The following is a 21,592-nucleotide window of genomic DNA, read 5'->3' on the forward strand; positions in this document are numbered from 1 at the left end:
TGTATGAAGCTGTGACTAAATTATTGTCAAAACCCCTTTGCGTGTATTTTAGATTAATTGTAAACTACATGCCCACCAAACTTTTATCAGAGCTCTTTTTCTGCGTTCAGTGTAAGTAGTTCTGCTATACCGAGGAAATAAAATTAAATCTTCGTTTTAGCTTTAGTTAAAAAAAAAACTAAACAGAAAAAAACAAAAAACGATTTCAATTTCACGGCAACTGCTCATGGTTAATTAATGGTCATTTATTTTATTTTTGTACCCTTGCAGTACATAGACTTCAGCTCCTATATAAATATAAAACAAATTTAAAAAAATGCACCCGTGCACTGCTTAGCTGTTGGGTGAAAATCTATTTATGTAAAGTCTTATTGTGGCTTGAGGAAAATAAAGAGCCTTTTTAAATTGTATCCAGCTGCAGGGGGATAAACAGTGGAAGTTCTATTCATACCAGACAGAGGACAAGCTGCCATTACCATGTTTAGGCAACAGGACAAAAAACGCTACAAATTACAAGCCTTAGGTGCTTAGTGTTGTGTATACTGTACTGTCATTGGGTTTAAAGAGGATATTTTATGACATGCCTAAAAGGCTTCGGGTTGTTATCTTGAACTGATTGATAATTATCATACTGTTGAAAATGGACTGCTTCTGTGTATATAATATGTCATAGGCAGAAGGCAGCAAATGTCATGTAACTAAATGCCTTTAAATCGCATTCATCATTAAACAAATTACCTAGACGTTAAGACCAACGTTTTGATGAATAATGCCATTTGATTTTGACACACACACACACACACAGAGACGTTAGATTTTGTCATGTATTTCCTTACACAACCACATTCTGTTTTCCATGACCTGGCACAGTAAATGAATAAATCCAAAATATCCTATCCATAACTAGAGACAAGAGTAATAGGCGATTTATCACTTTCTGCAGCATGAAATTAGTGCTCAAGCTTCATTTCAGCTAGTTTCAATGCAGCATAGGCATACTGTCAACTCGCAACGATAAGCCATCTGGAGCGTATCCGAGTCCATGAAAGGTGATTCCTTTAAACGTAAGTAAGCATATTCATTCTCAAAGAGCATTCAAAATGGTTGCAAACCTATTGAAATATTACAAAACCATTATCTCTTAAAAGGACATTTTTCAACAAATAACATATATATATATATATATATATATATATATATATATATATATATATATATATATATATATATATATATATATATATATAATTGTACAGTAGTATCTAGTATATAATAACCTAATTATTATATGTTTGTACAGTAGTAGATAAGGAAAGTTTCTGATATAAAAAAAAAATCCTACAAAATTACAACAGTAAAGCGTTCTTGACCTTGTACCTTGATCAATGGTGCCAGAAGAAAAGCTGAGCACTGATTGACTCAGGGAAGGACCTTCGACATGCTATTAACTGGATTATTTTATCAATGCAGATATATTAATAAAGGGCATATTGAAGTGCAAAATGTACAATGAAATCAACCCGTTTCCTTTTAGTTAATGTAGGTCCTCTACTACAGTATTACACTTTTTTTTATTCTAATCATCTCAAATTTCCCTGCTGGGCAAAATAGAAACAATAATTAGCTTCATATAAAACACGACTGTTTTAATCATTTAAGACAGTTACTTTGAAAATGGAATGTAATTAAGTGCTCTGTTAAATAGGATGGACATTAACAAGGACATTCTAGGAACCTTACAGTCTGATCTACTAATTATCATGCAAGATATTCAAGTTTAAGGAAACACACTACATTTTTGTCTGGAAAAACAATGAATACAGTCTATTTGTACCTTTCAGTGCTATATTAAGCATACGTTCTCCTGTCTACCTAATAAAACCATTACATGATATTTCACATTTATTAATGGGATATTTATACCATATCCTTTTCTTAAAAGGAAATTGCTAACTCTCGTTAATCAATTAGATCCTCCTTTTTAAAAACCATACATATTAACATACACAAAAGTAATTGTCAGTACCCAAATTCAATAATGAGAAAATTATAACAATTCATCTTTTGACTTTTTAGACATAAATTACAACAAGGATGACCGAACAAATTAACCTTTGTGGAATTAGATAAACAAAATGTACAAAAGACCAATTCTTCAGATGATAATAAAAGCAAAAAAGAGATTAATTGATTCAGTAATTATATGTGACTGGTATATCCACAGCAAAACCTGTGGATTGTGGTCTGTCATGTGAGTCATTTCATGTGTGGGTGACATGAATAATAATTTGCTATGTAAACATCACCATTCCCAAACATGTTACACAACACTTGTTAGATTATGGGTTCATATTGCAAAATGTCTTCTAAACTAACTACAGTGGGAGGGTGCCATGTCTCATTTCCATCTGGTGATCTCTGAGGTTTCGGAACAGGCAGTTCTGGCTTTAATCATATTTTGTTGTGCACTTTTAAGCGCTCCAATATCCAAGTTGTGAATCACCATGAGGTACCTGTAGTTACACACTCTCCAGTTAACATTGTGCTTTGTGAAACGTCCACTGGATCTCACAGTGATCTCAGCCTCTTTTGCTAATATTCCCACGTAGGCATCTTCCATTGGCACAGGAGGAACATCTTCAGCAGCTTTCATGATTCTAGTGGCGGCGTCTAAAGAGAGTACATAACCAATCCCACTGGCGTAAGGGGGATACTCATCCTCCCAGTAGTCCTCCCTGGATACATACCATTTACTCAGAGGGTCCCTGATAACATGCCTTTTGCCTTCAGCAAACAAAGACCCCACATAGAGCCCAGTTTTAACCACATTGTAATCTGCCAAGAAACGAGCCAACCTGTCAGTGTTTACAAAACAATCATCGTCTGTTTTTAAAATGTACTGGGGCTCACAGTGCTCCACAGACCATCTCAATCCATGCATGACTTTAAGGGTTAAATTTCTGTAGGAGTCTGCGTAATTCCCAACTAGAATATCGCCAAATATTCTGTGCTCTTGCAAGATGTCTGAAGAAATGCCCATCTCCGATGGCTGGCCAACGAGGAATAAAGCCTGCCAAGAGGATGTCTCCTCGCCAAGCTTTTTCGCCCATGTGTTTCGTATTGCGTTCCTTTGCTCTATATGCCACGGAGCAGATGTTACAAGTATTAGCAAAATCAGTCCCTTCTGACAAAATGGAGGCTCGTGGTTAGTCTTAAGCAAGGACTTAAAATCCACTCCAGTTCTACGCTTGGCTGCCCTGTGCTTTGAATGCTCTGGAAAGAGGCTGCTTCTGTGGTTCCAGTGGTCCTCATTGTACTCATCGATGTAGTTTACAGAAGCAAACAGTTTTAAAATGAACAGCAAGAAAGTCAAGGCGCTGGCATACACAAGTCCAGTTATACAGCGAGACGATACCATTGGTTTCATTCCAAGAAGCAGGCAAAAGCATTTTAACTCTCGTCAAACTTCAGGAATGTGTCACATCCAACATTTTTAATATAATCAGTGGTACAGTATATGCTTATCTTCAAATGAAAATGTTAAATTTTGTTATGCTGTTTTTCTTTAAAAGTTGCGAAGTCTGCAGTAGCAACATTTCTCCGTGCCATCCTGGAACACAGTTATGTTGAGTGCTGGAGGAAAGGAGTCTGGTGGGGTTGTCTGGTTCCCTGCTTAATCATACCGTATCAAGTGCTGAAATGGATTCTGTAATATATAAAATATAATAATTTAGTAATAGGTCTTACAAATATCACTAGGACACAGACATTGTAAGCATGTGTTTAGTTATCAGTGATTTAGAAATTATACTGTTCTACAAGTAGGTAAAAAAAAAAAAAAAAAGCAAAGCAGAAAATGAAATCAATCTCCAAGAGTCAGTGATAAAGATATCTGCTTTATACAAGCAGATATCTGGAGAGACAGCACTTCACAGGCAATCTGTTAATGCTTCTCTAACAGGTACACACTTAAACAATGATAACGTATCGGAAGAGGGATAGACCTATTCAACCAAGCATGCCAGCCCCCTTTAGTGATCCTATGGCAAGCTCTGTAAGATGCTAACATTTCCTCTCTCCCTGCGGTTTGCAGCTCTTAGAAAAGAAGGAACTGTGATACAGTGCGAAACTGTAAACAGAATTCACCCCCACCCTTCTCCATATTCTGTTACAAAAGAATCCGCCCACTGCAGCATGAAAACACTCCACAACATTTAATATCTTAAATTATTTAGCTCCTTCAAGACCTTTAAAAAAAAGGTCAGACACGGCCAGCTCTCTGTGTCCCACTGTTATGATGATGCAATAATTTCGCGCCTGTGCTTATTGTCGTGGAAGTGTTCTGTCTGTTTACCAACATTATTTAGTTATTAATTAATTTAGCAGTTGTTACAAAGTACTGTATTACAATACAGCCGTAGGTCTACGTTAAGTTAATATAATAATCATCCTTGTATCACTCAGGTACAGTGCATTATAATACTAAAAATAATAAGCCTTCACATATTTCTTAATACTTATATCCGGCTTTATAAATTAACATTATAAACTTAACTGGATTATATTATCATAGCACATTTGTCCAGGATGCTCACATTTGTTTAGAGCTCCCCTTTCATGGGTACCCAATTTGTTTCACTTGGGGGGTGCTTTCATAGATATAGATATCAATGTATTGATGCAGAAAACGTCATAACACCGAGACACATTCGATACGAGTAGAGCACGCCTCAGTACTTTTTTTTATTATTTAAATGGTCTATTTATTTTTGTATTACAGATTATTCCATTTCGAATACTTTGTTACAAAAAGCAATATGAAAAATGGGAAAACAAGCCTGAATCAGTTCTTGTATTTTAAACTCAGAAATTGGAAAATGAAAAAGGGTTCGATTTTTGTTTATATGAAAAACCGAAATAGAAAAACAAGTCGTTTTCTGGTTTTCAGATTTCTGATTTAGAATGCAAAAACGATTGGCCGGAATGTACACGGACCTTAGTTAAACAGAACGGTCATTAATAAAAAGTGTTTTACTCTTGAAATTGTAATGCTTTTTCTTAGATCAGGCACTTCCTTTAATCATCTTTTGCAAAAGATTAAAAGACAGATGGGTGAAGTGTATTTAACCTGTTTTAAATGCATAGAAACGGGGCACGAAGCATGCAGTGCCTTTTCGTCTGACATCAAAGGTTAAGCCAATATCTCATGCTGTACTTGTTATAAATCATGTTATCCTGTTCTGTCTGGAGGTTTGTAGTCATTATTATTTTATAAGGGGAGGAGATACTGAAATGTTAGGGCTTTGAGCTGCAAAATACCTGACTTTTTACTCAGAACACAATGGTCATTTTGTTTGGTTTGCCATGATTGTTGACCAATTATTCATTGGAAAAAAAAAAGCCTGGATATGGCCTTTACACAAGCAACCCTGAGATATCCAAAGTGTATGATAAATACACAATAAAACAATAACAAACTGTAGGAACAGTGAACTACAATAATTACTTTCAATGATTTTGAACAAATCCTTTACACAGCATTGCTGTCAGTTTTCAACCCCTGCATACAATATGCTGTACATTTCTACAGTGGCCAAAGGAGCTCAGTGGTTCGAGCTACTGTAAAGGCTGTAGTAAGGAAGGTGTTGTGCTTTACAGCACCTCTGTATTCACCCTAGAAGTCTGCTTGGGAAGGATGTCTAACTTTGGCATTTACTAGCACAAACAAATGACCCAGAACTGTTTACTCTAATGTGTTAAGTACAGATGCCTATTCACAACCCACAACAGCCTACATAATTTACCATTTGATTCACTTAAACCACTCTGAATTCCCATAGCCGGTATATTTCCCATCCACCTCAGTTCTGGGCTGCATGTTCACAGCATGCATCCTGGCTCCTCCAAATGCTGTTCAGGTCAATGCTCAAGAGCGAATCTTAGGTGCTTCCCATAAAACCAACTCATATACAGTCCACTTGACTACAGGAAGGGGAATGAAGCTGAAGTCTTAAGAACAAACAGTTCAGTAAGGCTCACTGAACTGATTAATGGTACTAATCTTCACCTAGCATTTTAAGTACTGTTTACATCTGTAAAAAACACAGTACAGCACATCAGGTTTCTAACCTATACTCAGGTAATTGATTTCAATGTACAGACCTGTACTAGCTGATGAATGGGATACAAACCAACAGTAATTGCCTCAATTACTTTAGTTGGAAATTTAAAATATTTGCAAAGTTTAATAGCGTTATGTATGTCAAGGGCACATGTTAATAATTACAAACAGTTTTGCTCTGGTTTTAAATTAGGAGTAAAAGGATTTGTTATAGGAAGCCCTAGAGGAATTTACTCTATTAAACAATAATGTCCTAAATTTAATTAAATCAGTCAGATGATGCCTCTTACAATTTTAAAACAAGGCCAGATTATAGAATCATTATGTGATTGACATTATTCATGTTTCACAGGTTCTGATGCAACGACCCCAATCTATCGATGCTGTTCAAAACAATCACGTGTGTCATATTCTAATAAATAAATAAATAAATAAATATATAAATAAATAATGAGGCATACATAAGGTGATAAGAATGTTAATTTCCGAAAACATAAGGAATGACACAAAGAATCAGAAGCATATTAATCGATTACTTAGAACAGATTGGCATTGATCTTTAATTCAAGCTGTCGTCAAAGCCGTCTGACACTTTGGATTACGTTTTGTTTAGTTTTACTGGCTTTACTGTTTTTGCTGTGCACTAGATGGCACTGGCAATGAGTAATATAAATGCCCCCCCCCCCCGAAATTCAAACGTTAACACATAACTTTATATTTTAACAGGTGGTTTTTTCCCCCAGATTTCATATAAATTGCGTATTTTTCCCTAGATTTAACCACAAAAACTCCAGATTTAGCTAATTATATGAGCATCAAAAGAAACTTACCACTTATATTTTAGCATCAAAAGAAACTGGTGTTCTAAATTCCATTCCGATTTTCTTTAACTGAAATGGTGTGGAGTGTTGGAGTTATCATCAGCACAAATATTCCAAACGACCATCACTTTCAAGTAGAGACATGCATTCAGATCCGCTGATAGGAATGTTATTCCATTTTTTTTTGATAATCCCGCCTGCATCATGAATGTTCAATTAATCCAATAATCATTTGTTTTTCGTGATATGTATCAAACGTAGCAGTTTGACTTATTTTTTGTTTTTAATTTTCACTTATATTTGTTTGTGTAACTCATATGATAGAAGGCAAGACGGGACATTTTGGAAACGGTTTTTTATAAGGGCAATATTTATTTGTGTGTGTGTGTGTGTGTGTGTGTGTCCAACTCACCATTGGTATATAGTGTACTATGAAACTTGATAAACTGGTTAAAAAGTGAAACGTAGGGTTCCTGTTGCTATTTTTTTTTGGAAAACGTTACAATATAATGAGACTAATAATAATTAGAAAAATGCAGTAATAATTACTCTTATAAAACGTCAAGCTACTTTATTTTTTCATATCTGTACTATAAAGCAAGCACGTGACTTGACCAATTTTGCTCTTTTGTTAAACCGTGTATTCATATATTTTATTTTCTATCTTTGGTGGAAAAAACGTCACGAAAAGTGTACTTATCAACTTATCAATTATCATAACAGTCTTATTCTGTTGCAAATACAATTTGAAAGCATTAGAATGAATACTTACCATTACAACAACAGTCTAACTCCCATAAAACACACCACGCATGAAACCACCCTGAAAGTTTCAAGTCTTTCTTCAAAGATCCTCCCTCCAGCGAAATGGAACAATAACAATTTGTAATTGCTCCAGCGACCTTATTCAACGTGCAGTCCACGCCTGCAGCATACTTGACACAAAGCTTGACCAATCAGAAGTACCAATTCCGATCACAGCCCAAGAACACGAAACATTCTGACCAATAAAAAGTGACTATAGATGAAATTGCTCAGTAATTGGTTTAGGAGACATAACATGTGTACATCGGGCCAATGCAAAGTAACATTATTTAAGAAATAGAATAAGACGTAAAGGACAAGGCATCTGTGTAAAGTATCAGATTTCAAACTAATTTATTTGTGGAGGGGGGCGAGGTGGCATTTCACTAAGCCAGCACACATTCCAGCAGAGTTAATAACAGTGGACTGTCATAAGTGGTGAATAATTTCAGTCGGGTTTGTTTTTCACCCAGTTCCCTGAGTGATGTTTCACTGAACTGAAAAAAAAAAAAAACATGACGTGAATGCCAGATCTATTTTAGGCGCTTGTCAGTTACATCTAAGTAGGCCTATGCTAAATTCATACAAGAAAAAGACAGATAGTGTATATGCATGGCTCCAGTCCAAGCTAGGGATATTATTATCACAAAGCAGTGTGGAGTAGTGGTTAGGGCTCTGGACTCTTAACTGGAGGGTCGTGGGTTCAATCCCCAGTGGGGGACACTGCTGTTGTACCCTTGAGCAAGGTACTTTACCTAGATTGCTCCAGTAAAAACCCAACTGTATAAATGGGTAATTGTATGTAAAAATAATGTGATATCTGTATAATGTAAAATAATGTATAATGTGATACCTTGTAACAATTGTAAGTCGCCCTGGATAAGGGTGTCTGCTAAGAAATAAATAATAATAATAATAATAAAATGGCAACAATAGCAATCTCATAAGTTAACACGTGTTCCAGCCTGTGCAGACACCATACCAGCAGTGCTTGGGCATTGGTACCATGAGATTACCCATGAAAGTTGCATTCTGTTTAGGTTTGCTTGTTTGTATATTTAATCTTTATCCACTGGGCTTATAAAATGGGCAGCAGTGTGGAGTAGTGGTTAGGGGTTCTGGACTCTTGACTGGAGGGTTGTGGGTTCAACCCAGGTGGGGGACGCTGCTGCTGTACCCTTGAGCAAGGTACTTTACCTAGATTGTTCCAGTAAAAATGGATAATTATGTGTAAGAAATAATATAATTGTATGTAAAAAAATAATATGATATCTTGTAACAATTGTAAATTGCCCTGGATAAGGGTGTCTGTTAATAAATAAATAAAATTATTTATTATTATTTATTTCTTAGCAGACGCCCTTATCCAGGACGACTTACAGTCGTAAACAAAAATACATTTCAAGAATCACAGTACAGGGAGGGAGGGAAAATATTGCCATAATTCACTAGCCTCTCTTATCTGAGCCAGATCTCACTTTTGCTCCAGAGATGAAAGTTCGGTTTTCTTATCACATACACTCCCCATGTACCAGCCATTGCCTTTGAAAGCTTTTTCACTTAGGGAAACATTAACCTGTATCCTTTCCGTGGATAAACTGTAAACACTTTCAACTGCCAGTGTTGAAAACATGTAAACATGCAAAAGTGTGCTTTTCCAAGCCCAATAATACTTATACAGACCCTTCCAAAGTCATCTGAAAATATAGTGGTGCTAAAACTATATAGAAAATAAAATCAAAAATAAAATGAAATACAAAACAATTTTAGAAAGTCCTCTAAATCAGTGGTTCTACATTGTCAATGTGGACTTATATTACACAGTCAGTGTAAAGCATATCACAGATGACCACACTAACCCCAGGACACACGAGAGAATGTCCTCATACACACAGAGAGAAACAGCTTTCGTGGTTTACTCAACCAATCTGAAATAAACAAAAACCAGCATTTTAAAATGCAGTTTATATAACACTGATTTCTAAATCAGATATCTGGTCTGCTGCTGCTGGTAAAACATAAATAAATAAATAAATAAATAAATAAATAAATAAATAAATAAATAAAAGCCCTCTGACAGTCCCCAACATATGCCTCTATAATAGCATCTTCAAACTATGCTACTAACATTTGTCCAAATACATCTTCCTCACTATACCTTCATAATTTGTTACATTTACAGCTTGCATTACCTCCCCCTCTTCTTTTTTTTTTTTTTTTTTTTTTAATTTTTGTCGTCGCCAATTATTTTTACCCCGGTTTTCACCCCAATTTAGCATGCCCAATTATTATCTGTATAAGGTCCACTTTTAACTAGATATTACATCAGTTTCGTATTTAAAAATACTGAAACACTAGGCTATGCTGCTTTAGATATGATTTTTCATCCTAGTAACCTTTCACTTCTGCTTCAATAAATCAGGTGATGTGTCAAATTAAATAATAAATACTGCATCCAATAAATGATTGACGCCACAGGGCCAAGGCCCATTTAAGAGCTGGCAGACAGCAGCTGTGTATTTCAGAACTGTATTATTATGAATATTTAATAGGAGGCTGTGTGGTCCAGTGGTTAAAGAAAAGGGCTTGTAACCAGGAGGTCCCTGGTTCAAATCCCACCTCAGCCACTGACTCATTGTGTGACCCTGAGCAAGTCACTTAGCCTCCTTGTGCTCCATCTTTCGGGTGAGACGTAATTGTAAGTGACTCTGCAGCTGATGCATAGTTCACACACCCTAGTCTCTGTAAGTCGCCTTGGATAAAGGTGTCTGCTAAATAAACAAATAATAGTAATAATAATTTCACTAACGTCATGGAATGTACTTAAGCATGTACATAAATAATTGATGATGCTGCACAATTCCGTTTTCACTTCATATCCCTTACACACAAATGAAAACAGATGTCCGGTGTCAGATTTCCCAAAAGCAATCTGAAAGATCTGCAGGAAGTTAGAAGTATAAGATACAGGTTTTGTGAAGAGTGAGAATTCAGGGTAATTGTCTTAAGTAGTGTGACAAACAGATGTGCACGATCATTCACCACGGTTCACATTTTAAATGAGGACCCTGAAAAAGAGGCGAAGAACCAGAACAAACGAATCACGTCGAGTCATTTATACAGTGTGTTCACGCTAAGATGCAAAATGTGGATTGGTTAACATATTTTTCATTTGTTCTCCAAATGGGATAATTGGAATATCTTCTGTAAAAATGGAATTAATATAAAGGGTAAGGTTTTGTTTTTGTTTTTTTGTTTTTTTAGATCAGCTGTTGTTTTGACCTTTAGGATTGATATCAGTGTCTTAAAGTGTTTTTGTTTGTTTTGTTTTAGCTTTATTTGATCCTAGCCTGTAAATCTCTGTATTTTTATAAATTCAGAAATAATACTCCTCTGTGGTACCCTGCATTAATGCAAGAATCCTAGAAAGTCTTTGAAAAAAACATATATTAACAGCATATTTTTGTATGCCCTGGGCTGTTTTTATTTTATGATTATTTTTCTACTACAGTATCCCCATTAATTGATTATACCAACAGAATTAGATTATTTCAGCTGTGTTGAATTGAAAAAAATGCGAAACAAAAAACCTAATCCCAAAGGGCTTTTAAAATCTGCATCGCTTTTTCTCAAGCTAATACCAATATGTTAATGCACAGAGAAAACTCATACTCACATTTCCTTCATGCAAACATGTCTTGATCTGTATTTTTGTTTTTTTAATGGAACAGTCTCCTTTTATCAGCCAAGAGAAGTTGAATGTTTTTGTCATGCAGCCTGTGTTTACTGAAACGTTTAAAATATCTATCTATCTATCTATCTATCTATCTATCTATCTATCTATCTATCTATCTATCTATCTAATGAAAACTTAAGAGATACTGTTGTAGGCCACATGCCCCTATTCTACAGTGTGTGCAAAACTGGACCCTGAGGAGCCTAAAGCTGTGTCTTGGAAAGGAACTGGCATATGCAGTATTTCATTATTTCCTTCAATGTTCAGAGTATGTGAAAAATAAGGGGGGAATATATGTCCAGTAAACCATATAGGAGACTCCCTGGAGCTCTCCTAACAAAGCTGAATGTGGTTAAAATGGGGTTGACATCAGTAAAATAGCTTGGCCTCATGGTACTCTGGGAGGCAAACTAACCTAATCAGCTTTTTGGTTTTGGAGGCTGTATGGTCTCTTGTGAGACCAACTTCAATGCGAAAGGAGTGAACTGGGCTGGCAAGCTTATTTTCACCAATTAGCTGAATAACAGCAAGGTGTTCAAAAGACCCTGTCTCTCACTCATCGTGGTTTTTTGTCAAAGAAAAGTGATCTCGGGTTTGTTAGTAATTGTAGTGACACGTGGTTGAACTTGACAGCCTGACCTTTATCGGATGTTTCCTGGGATACTCAATGCTAAACTGGAACCACTTTGCCTATACATGTCATCCAGTTCAGGATTGTGGACCCACTGTAACACAGTATGACAAATTAAACCTACACTCACTGTCAACTGAATGTATTTTATTTGATATGTAGCAATAAATTAAAATTATGGATATACAACAAAAAAAAATTACTTTATGCTTGAGGCAATTTTGATAAATAAGCATGCATGAGTCTTGAACAGATGTTTGCAAATTAACTAAATATAAATGCATTAGTAGACACAGGTATATTTTTTGAAGTGTTTACTCCAGTCTTATTTTGTTTAACCTCCTATTGTTTTTTAATGTCAAATTTCACATTCGTAAAAAAGAAAAGTATTCTGTACATTGTATCCATCAAGTTAAACACATTGTTTACCTCTGCAGCAGACTTTCCCGTAAGAATGTGTGATGTTGCTAAGGGCTCTGATATGCAAACACTGTGTATGAAATGATAATTTTTGTCAGCTCAAATGCTGAGTAGATTCTGAAACAGCAGTGAAGTTACATGCCTATCATTTTAATATTTTAATTAGTTCACACATACATTTTCAAACTGTCCCTGTACATGGAAGCCATTTCAATCGAAATAACATTATTAATAGTTCCCATCTGGTAGGAGCCCTCATGTAAGCTTTACTAATTAAAATGCTTCTCATTATAGAGAGTAAAGTCAAATACTTCATAGCTATCAACTTTGACAACTTTTTATACAATTTTTATTTTGTATTTTTTTTTTTTTTTTGGTGCAGGCATTTCAATGTTATTCAATAAATACATGTGTCCTACTTACCTTTTAATTGTGGTGATGTTCACATTTAATTTTCATTGCAGGTAATATTTTTATTTCCAATAGTGTCTACAATAAGGCAGCCACTTTTGACTGATGCACTTGGACAGTTTCCCACTTCATGATTAAGTGGAAAAATGAATTGCTGATGTAACTCAATTGAGAGACAATTAAATTCACTGGCTGTTACTGTTTTTTATTCTGCAATGAATTACCAGAGTTTAATACAGAATCCAAAGTAAAGCACATAGAATGAAGGCAGACTGTAAGTCGCATGTACAACTCGACACACCTGACACAGCTAACTGCCAGAACAACATTCCACCTGTCTAGTTATATAATTAAGCAATAAGGCAGGAGAGGGCATGGGTTGTGCTGGATATTGTCACTTCTTGGTGCGTTGTTAGGCACTAGACCAGGGGTGGGCAATCCTGGTCCTGGAGGGCCGGTGTCCCTCCTGGCTTTTGTTCCAACTGTGCTCTAAATTACTTAATTAGACCAATAATTGGTAATAATCAGTACAATTAAGTAATTTAGTGCACAGTTGGAACAAAAGCCAGGAGGGACACCGGCCCTCCAGGACCAGGATTGCCCACCCCTGCACTAGACTCAGTCAAGTGCTGTTACCAACCAAGAAGTGACAATATCCAGCATAACCCATGCTCTCAAGTGCCTTATTGCATTTATAAAACAGATTTATAAACGTTTAATAAAAACGAAAGGAGAAATCTATATATTATGTATTTATTAATTTCTTAGTTTCTAAAGATGTATTAACATTTTCAGGTATAACCTTCCACAACAGAAAATAATTCGTATGAAAATATATATATATATATATATATGAGGTGCCTGCCTTCCTGCATATTCTAGGTCAGTGGTTTCCAATCCTGGTCCTGGGGAACCCCTGTGTCTGCTGGTTTTCATTCCAACTGAGCTCTCAATTACTTAATTAGACCCTTACTTGAACTTATCATCAGCTTAATTAGACCTTTTTAAATTGTTTTCAGCTCTTAAACAGTTGCAGAGTTCAAGTTACTTATAAAATGGTATAGCCAATTGAAATATGAAACAGTTAACAGCTGAAAACGATTAAAAAGGTTTAATTCAGCAAACTGTCAATTCAATTAAGGGTCTCGTTAAGTAATTGAGAGCTCAGTTGGAATAAAAAAGCAGTGCAAGAGTTTAAGATGCTTTGTTGGATGAAGATTATTAATTATTAAGTAATTCATTTAAAGTCAGATTTTTTTTTCAGAAAGACATTTAAGAGGAGAGCAACCACCAAGAAAAGGTGTTAAAACCAATCCTCGCCCAGGACAACTGGAAGCTGCTAGAGACTGGAATATGCTGGCAGATGTTGGTCAACGGCTTATTTTTCCACCTGAGATTGCCACCACTAACCTTCGACCAGATATTGTCTTGTGGTCTGGATCAGCACGCCTTGTTCACCTGGTAGAGTTAACAGTGCCATGGGAGGACGCTGTAGATGAGGCGTATGAGAGGAAGAAACTGCGGTATGCTCAACTAGCCACTGAAGCGGAACAGCGAGGATGGAGAGTTCGGGTTTACCCAGTGGAAGTGGGTTGTCGAGGATTTGTGGCACACTCTACAACCCGGTTTCTCAGAGACGTTGGATTCAGTGGCCAAGAGTTGTGTCGCACAGTGAAGAACTTATCTGAAGCAGCAGAGAGGAGCAGCAACTGGCTGTGGTTGAGACGGAAAGATTCTGGCTGGGGACAGGTAAGTAAGCTGGGCTGAGTTGAGTGGGGGACGGAGGGGGGTGATGCTGGGACGCCAGAATCACCGTCGAGCCCTCTTGAGGTGTCGTGGGCTAGTCGACGAAACACTGAGGATGGAAGGTGCCCACTTGAAAACCCCAGAGATGTACCCTACTTAGCTCAATCCAGACGGTTGTCATGCTGATGCGCTGGGGAGGCCGCACTTTGGTTGATCCCCGGAGCCAGCATCGCAGCCGTTGTGTGTGCTGATGCGCCAGGGAGGCAAAATAAGCTGATCCCTGGAGCCAGCATTACACTTCAGCCATTAACACCAGACAGAAGGATATCTACATCATCATATGGAAGGAAACGTAAATGGATGGAGACGCATATGGATCACATTAGTTTACTGTAAAGCTACGTCTTAGTTGGTGCTTATCTTGGCGAGAGCCGAGTTCAAATCAGCATGAAGTTTTAACATCTACTCTCGTGTAATGGAAATCATAAGCATTAACAGCCTAATGTGTTTCTTTGGTGGTATTAATTTAATTTCTTTTTTCCCTATAACGTCAATGTTACATTTTTGTACCAAGAGTGAGTGCGCTGTAAAGAAGAGAGACAGTGAAGAAAGGCGAGTCGGATGGTTAGGACATCGCGTTTAATAATGTAAATACAGTCGAAAAATATAAAAAATATCCAGAGTTAAAAATTAATGAAGAGTCAGTTTAACAAAATGACTGCTGATGCCTACTAAAAAGAGGAAAATAAAACTGAGTATCTGGCAACTGGATCCGACCGGTTACAGAAAATGACTGGTACATACTACAAATAAAATACCAAAACAGCGTCTTTTTTAAAATAGCAAACTGGTTCGTAGTGTAAATTAATATAAAATGGAAAATATGACAAGACACCTTGATGTCTTCAGTATCTTCCATGACAGCTGGAATTTTGAAAGGTGTTTGCTTTGATTTTGGTGGCGCAGTGATACGTGGTTAGGACATGTGCAGTGATTTGCCTTTGTTCCTAAGTAGTTCCGATGGACCAATCAGCATGCACCATTCTGTCAATCAGTTTTATAATTAAAGTCGATTACTGCCTGGAACTGTGTGTTCTAGGTTTCATTCCACGAATGATATGCATCATTTTTAAATTATGGTTTAATCAATTCAACAGACCCCCTCTGTCTTGAATCCTTCTCCCGAATCCCATCCGAAAAAGTAGTCTCTGCCCTGGGTAAGCAGAGTTGTAATTCGTAAGAAGAATATTCAGACGATGCTGAACAGCAACTGGTTTTTGTTCATACGGCAAAACAAGGTAGGGAAGGAAGGTCAGGTTGTGTGTCAATCCGGTCTGTTCTGTTCCACAAAATGACACTTAGGTAAGCAATCCTGTACGGTCTGTAGATAGGTATTGTATACACATTGCCATGGTATCATCACTCTTCACAGTCTAGATGCTGTTTCATTCAGATTTAGGGCAGTGCAGCCTCAGGTGTTCTACTTTTCAACCTGTTACAGGTTGCTATGGAAACCACTGTCAGGTTAGAAACAGCAAAATGGGCGTTGTCAGTTAGTGGTTATATTGTATTACAAGCTTCAGTCGTCGAGAAGCTCCGGACAAATCGAGAGTTGTTATAAAGACACGGGTGGCATAAAAAAGTTTTCACACCACGAATGGAAAGTTCAGTTCGTTATGAAAAGCTGAAGTCTGTCTGTGATGATAATATTACTAGTGAGGATGACGGGGGTGGGGCCGAAGAAAAAGAAGAGGATGAAGTTATAGTCTGTCTGTACTCGTAAGTAACAATTCATATTAAATTTCATTACCTTACCCAAACCCAAGCCCTAACCGTGGCTTAACCAAAATAATCGTGAACATTTAGCCCTACTGGGAAACCGAAACCCCTACCATACCATTACATTGCTATGTTGTTGTTTTTTTTGGTATTGTGCCTACCGTTCTGACTGCTATGTTACGCCACAAAAACACAATTTAAGTGTTAGTACTTGGATGTGGAGAAGAGTAAAATGGTGTAAAACGGGAGTAAGTGCTTTAATGTAAACAGCAGTGACACAAGTCGCTTTTATAATCAGCGTAAGTAACTTCACGTGTGAATTCACGATGCTCAATCATAAAATCCATCTGCACTGAAAATACTGTAATGAAATAAAAGGTTGCTACCTGCAACCTATTAATAATCGACATTGTATCTGTTAATACTATTCACAGTGCTGTGTTATCATTTCATACTACTGTGCCGCTGTAAGTGTGAAAAGAAAATTGTGGTCTGTTTTTAAGTATACATATATTGTTTGAGTCTCTAAAACGTGTTAAACTGGTCCAGGAACACAATACTACACTTTTGCAAGAAACTAGAACATAATGCAACAAAAGCTGCCTGGTTCCACTGAGAAATGTATGTTTGTTCCTTGTGTATTTGACCTCTGCAGTATAGTTTTGTGTGGCATAGTTCATGCTTCTGTTGTTGGTTACTTTTTAAATACACATCTGCCAGCTACACATCTGCCAGAACAATTGTAACAGCAAAGAAAATTGTCCCAAGATATATAGCCTAACATTTATTTCAAGCCAGTTGTAATGTTCTAGCGACCTTGAACTCTCAACCCTTGCAGGTTTTGTAAACAGTATTGTGTATATAATTAACAGATTTGTCCAGCAAAGAATATATGGGAAACTGAACTACCTGTATACTGCTGTACTTTCAGAAACGTTTGAAAGAAGGTACTGTAAAAATGAAAACTAGTTCAAATAAAAAGCAGCAAAAATGTGGAAAAACAGCTATGCAACTGGAATTATTATAATGTAATTGCTGTATAGACCGTTTTAAAAAATACATGTAACACACATTTATTCTGCATTTCAATAACTACTTTTTTTATTTTAATACATGTGTAACAGGGCGAGGTGCCGTGTACATTGTTTTGTTTATTTATTTTTCCTGGCAGAGGACGAGCACCAATCTCGCCTCTGCCAGAACATGTTTTAAAAATAAACAAAACAATAACATGGCGGTACGCCGTCACAAATTACAATAAATAAATCATAATAATCAAATACAAAATAACATGGGCGGAGGGGGACCCCGTTCTAAAAATATATAAACAAAACAATGTACAGGGCACCTCGCCCTGTTACAACATGATATTACCAAGGTACTTTTACATAAACCCCATAAATGTAATAGAACTGTCAGCATTAGGTGACAAAAAATGATCAGCAAAGTTTGATGAAACTGTATTGAAGGTACAGGTTGTTTCAGTAGGAAAGATCTGTTAGTTTATGATCTATAAAAATGCAGTATCTGGTAAATATACTTGTACCAGAAATAGTGATTTAACAATACTCTGATCTTCTAATGCTTTTCGTCTCCAAACACTGAAAGATGTACCCCATGTATTGTACATAAGCTCTTAAAGTTTCATCAGAACAGTGCGAGATTTAATTTGATGTCAGGTAAGCCTGTACAATTGCTAAATAATACTTTGTGACACTTTCACCAAGTTTAAAAATAGGTTAAGAGGTCTGTCTGAGCAGTTCATCCCACACCATGTGACTTCATTGATTTATTTTCTGACATGGGTTTGACTAGAAATATATAGAACTCTAAATGACACCAGGACAGTTTATTAAAGACCTAAACAGCAGCAGTAGCAATAAATGATACCCACAGCTTCGTACAATTTTACTGACTTAATCCAAAAAAACTCCTATCCCTGAACCATTATTATTATTGTTGTTGTTGTTTATTATTATTAGTAAGTAGCGGGGTTACGAAAAATATAGCGTTAGCCTACACATCCCCTGGTGTTTAAATAACGTACCTGTAGTTTTTGTTTTCATTATTAACATCCTGACCCCTTTTTATACTTATAATTTTAAAGTCTGCTTTAAAGCTTTTTTCAAAATATCCACTCTAGTGCACTGATAGTGTAAGGATTATTGCTCAGTGTGGCAGAGTAGAGCCCTGATTTTAAATAGTGGTTTGTTTGTGGGTGGTGGTGGTTGGCAGGGATGGGGTTAATTCCTATCCTTGCCATATACATGTGAGAATGTGTGGTTGTTCCCAAATTAGATCATTGGTGCTGACTAGGAACAGACACATGATATAAGAAAGAGCTAAAAGCCCCATTAAGGGCTTTTGTATAGGTCTCCAGCTCACCGCTATAGTTTACTTGGGTGAGGATTTTCTTTTGGTTTTGTGTTTGTGACTTGTTTCGTTGAACCTTTTTTATTTTGGCTCTGTGAGCTGTGTTTTGTCTGTCCTTTTTGATTTATTTTTGTTTAATAAATGTGTGCGCCCCAGTGCTTAAAACCGCAGTTACTGTCTCTCAGTCTCTATAACCCTTTGCCAACCTGTCACACGCAGAAGAAAATAGAATCGCTCTTCCTGCAGTGATTTAGAGGACAGATCTCAAACCCCAGTGCACTAGAGCGGACATTTTGAAAAGCGCTTTGAAACAGACTTTAAAGTGTAAAAAATTGTCAGGATGTTAACAATGAGAAGAAAAAATACAGGCACGTTATTTAAACACTTGTAGCAACACGTGGGGACGTGTAAAACTGTATTTTTTGGAACCTCTCTACTTACTCTTTACACGTCCCTGTAAAGGGTTTACTGCCTCACTCACTACTGCTAATATCCCAGGAAGCATTTTAGCTGGCAAATTTTAAATTTTCAGTGTTATGGTAACTCCTCTGGCAAATCGAACACCACTTTTCCTAAGGTGACCTAAGATGTCTGCCATATGTGACTTTTTTTTCTTTCCATATGATAAAGACCTAACATGAGAAAATATAAACAAGGGGAGGCCATTCGGCCCATCTGTGCTCGTCCAGGTCCTAGTAGCTGATTGATCACACAACATTGAGAAACCCAATGATTGAGCCTCAACAACATGACTAAGTACCCCATTCCACAGCCTCACCATTCTCTTTGTAAAGAAGTGTCTCCTTTCCTCTGTTCTGCTGTAAGTCTAGCTCCACTTAATTTCTCAACGGTGTCCTCTGGTGCTGGTTTCTGTGCTATGCTTAAAGTATTGGTTAGGGTTAATGTTGTCAACTCCTTTTAAGATTTTAAAGACTTAAGTTCCCCCCTAATTCTTCTAGCCTAAATAGATTAAATTCCTTCAACCTTTTGAGATATTTGCTTGGTACATACTTGGTACTCCTGTATGTATTCTATGATTTTCTTGGTCAAGTCTTACTTCTATACATTGGCCTTTATATCATAGTGTGCCTTTACTGTCTTTTTAAATATTGTTTTCCTGTATATTGTTTGTGTTTTTTGGATTGTATTTGATTATGAATTGTTGTGTACAGCGCCTTGAGATGCCTTTGGTGTGAATGACGCTTTATAAATAAAATTTGGTGAAGTTCGATCATGGATGTCGTACAAGAAGAATTAACACTTTTGTGCCGGTTTTTGCCAAACTTCCACCACCACAATGTCAAAGCCTCGTATCTCAGAAACCATTTTAGGTTGTGACTTCATTTTTGCAGGATTATACAAACTCAGCATATACAATGGCTTGGTTACTATGACATTGACCTCTAACCTAATATGTCTGCCTTAGTGAGACCATTTTAAGACTTTAAAGTTTATTCTGTATAGACAATACACTTACAGCTAGTTTCACAGACCCCGATTAGCACTAAGCTTGGACTACTCAATATTAATTTAGGTAAAGTAATCCAAGATTAGGGCTAATCAAGGTCTGTGAAACTAGCAGTTCATGTTTGGTAGACAGCTGTGTTCTTTGCTTTTCTTAGTTCCATCACTGCCACATTGTTTTAACCCCATACCAATTGCCAGACTATATTATTTTACAGTACATAGGGTGTTTATAGTTGGTACACAATTGTATTCTATGATTCTCTCCATAAAGTTTCATAATACATGATGTCCAGTGAGCATTAACCGTTCCAGTTGTTTTAACCTACAAACATATCAATGATACAGATCTTTTTTACATTTTTTCTTTTTAGTTGATGCTTACAGACCTTTAGATCTGGTATGACGTACTGCTTACACTACTGGGATGTTTTGCTTTTGTTCACAAACTCCCATTTTTAATTATTCTTATTACTGTATTTATTTCTTTACTTTTGCAGGCCCTCGGTTCGCCGTCGAATTAATCAAAAGGAGAACGAGACTTGGGTCCATATTTTGGTGGCAATAGTTTTTCTGACTCTTACCTTATGCTTCGTATTTTATAAATTAAATTATGGCACTTTTCAGCCTGATGATGATGATGATGATGATGATAATGACCACCACCACCATCTTAATATAGGGGACGACTCTTGGAACAGTACATTGAAGGATGTATTTGAGGAATGGGAGCACATAGACCCTTCTGAAAGCATTGCTGAAGGACATTTGCCACCAAAAGAACGAAGGAGGTCATCACCATAACCATGGGGATAATGAAGATTATTACCATGATGAAGATGGTCATGAACACCATTCTGATCAGGGCTTATAGCAGCATGGTGTTCTAATTACAGATTCCGGTCGGTGTTATTGTATAACATCCATACCTTTAAGCACTCAATTATAAGCACTCAATTAAAACGTGCACATATGGAATAGACTAGGAATAAACTCTGAAAATGAAACACATGACCTGACACTGTACAGTTACTGCTGAATAAACACTAAGGACATCATCTTTATTTCACATGCTTATTTCTGATAATGTTCAATGTTAAATACCCCACTGGCAACCTGGCCCTTTAACTCTTTTTTCTCGGGCAATGTGAGGGACAACCCTGCATGCGTCATTGGAAAGAGGAGATTCAGACCTTTTAAAACAAGGTCCTACTTGTGTATTTCTGGTAGATAACCATATTAGGAGATAGCCTTGAATGTGAGTGTTTTGGAATGTTGCTGCTGCA

The 21,592-nt window shown here is 36.7% G+C and overlaps 1 protein-coding gene across 3 annotated transcripts; it reads right to left on the minus strand.

Annotated features, from left to right (window-relative positions):
- Positions 1 to 1,625: 1,625 nt before the first annotated feature.
- Positions 1,626 to 15,733, minus strand: LOC117403837 (beta-1,3-galactosyltransferase 5-like). 3 transcript variants are annotated; one of them, XM_059006665.1, is made up of 2 exons: positions 15,586 to 15,733; positions 1,626 to 3,706 (listed from the first exon to the last, which is right to left on the minus strand). In XM_059006665.1, exon 2 carries the CDS (start codon positions 3,425 to 3,427, stop codon positions 2,399 to 2,401), a length of 1,029 nt encoding a protein of 342 aa, XP_058862648.1. In that variant the 5' UTR covers positions 3,428 to 3,706; positions 15,586 to 15,733; the 3' UTR covers positions 1,626 to 2,398. The 3 variants fall into 3 exon arrangements, with proteins under 3 accessions (XP_058862648.1, XP_033862172.3, XP_034771620.2); XM_034006281.3 differs by lacking the exon at positions 15,586 to 15,733 and adding an exon at positions 7,715 to 7,854; XM_034915729.2 differs by lacking the exon at positions 15,586 to 15,733 and adding an exon at positions 6,952 to 7,112.
- Between the last annotated feature and the right edge of the window lie 5,859 nt (positions 15,734 to 21,592).

This window comes from Acipenser ruthenus, chromosome 1 (genome assembly GCF_902713425.1).
Source record: "Acipenser ruthenus chromosome 1, fAciRut3.2 maternal haplotype, whole genome shotgun sequence".
Taxonomy (NCBI): domain Eukaryota; kingdom Metazoa; phylum Chordata; class Actinopteri; order Acipenseriformes; family Acipenseridae; genus Acipenser; species Acipenser ruthenus.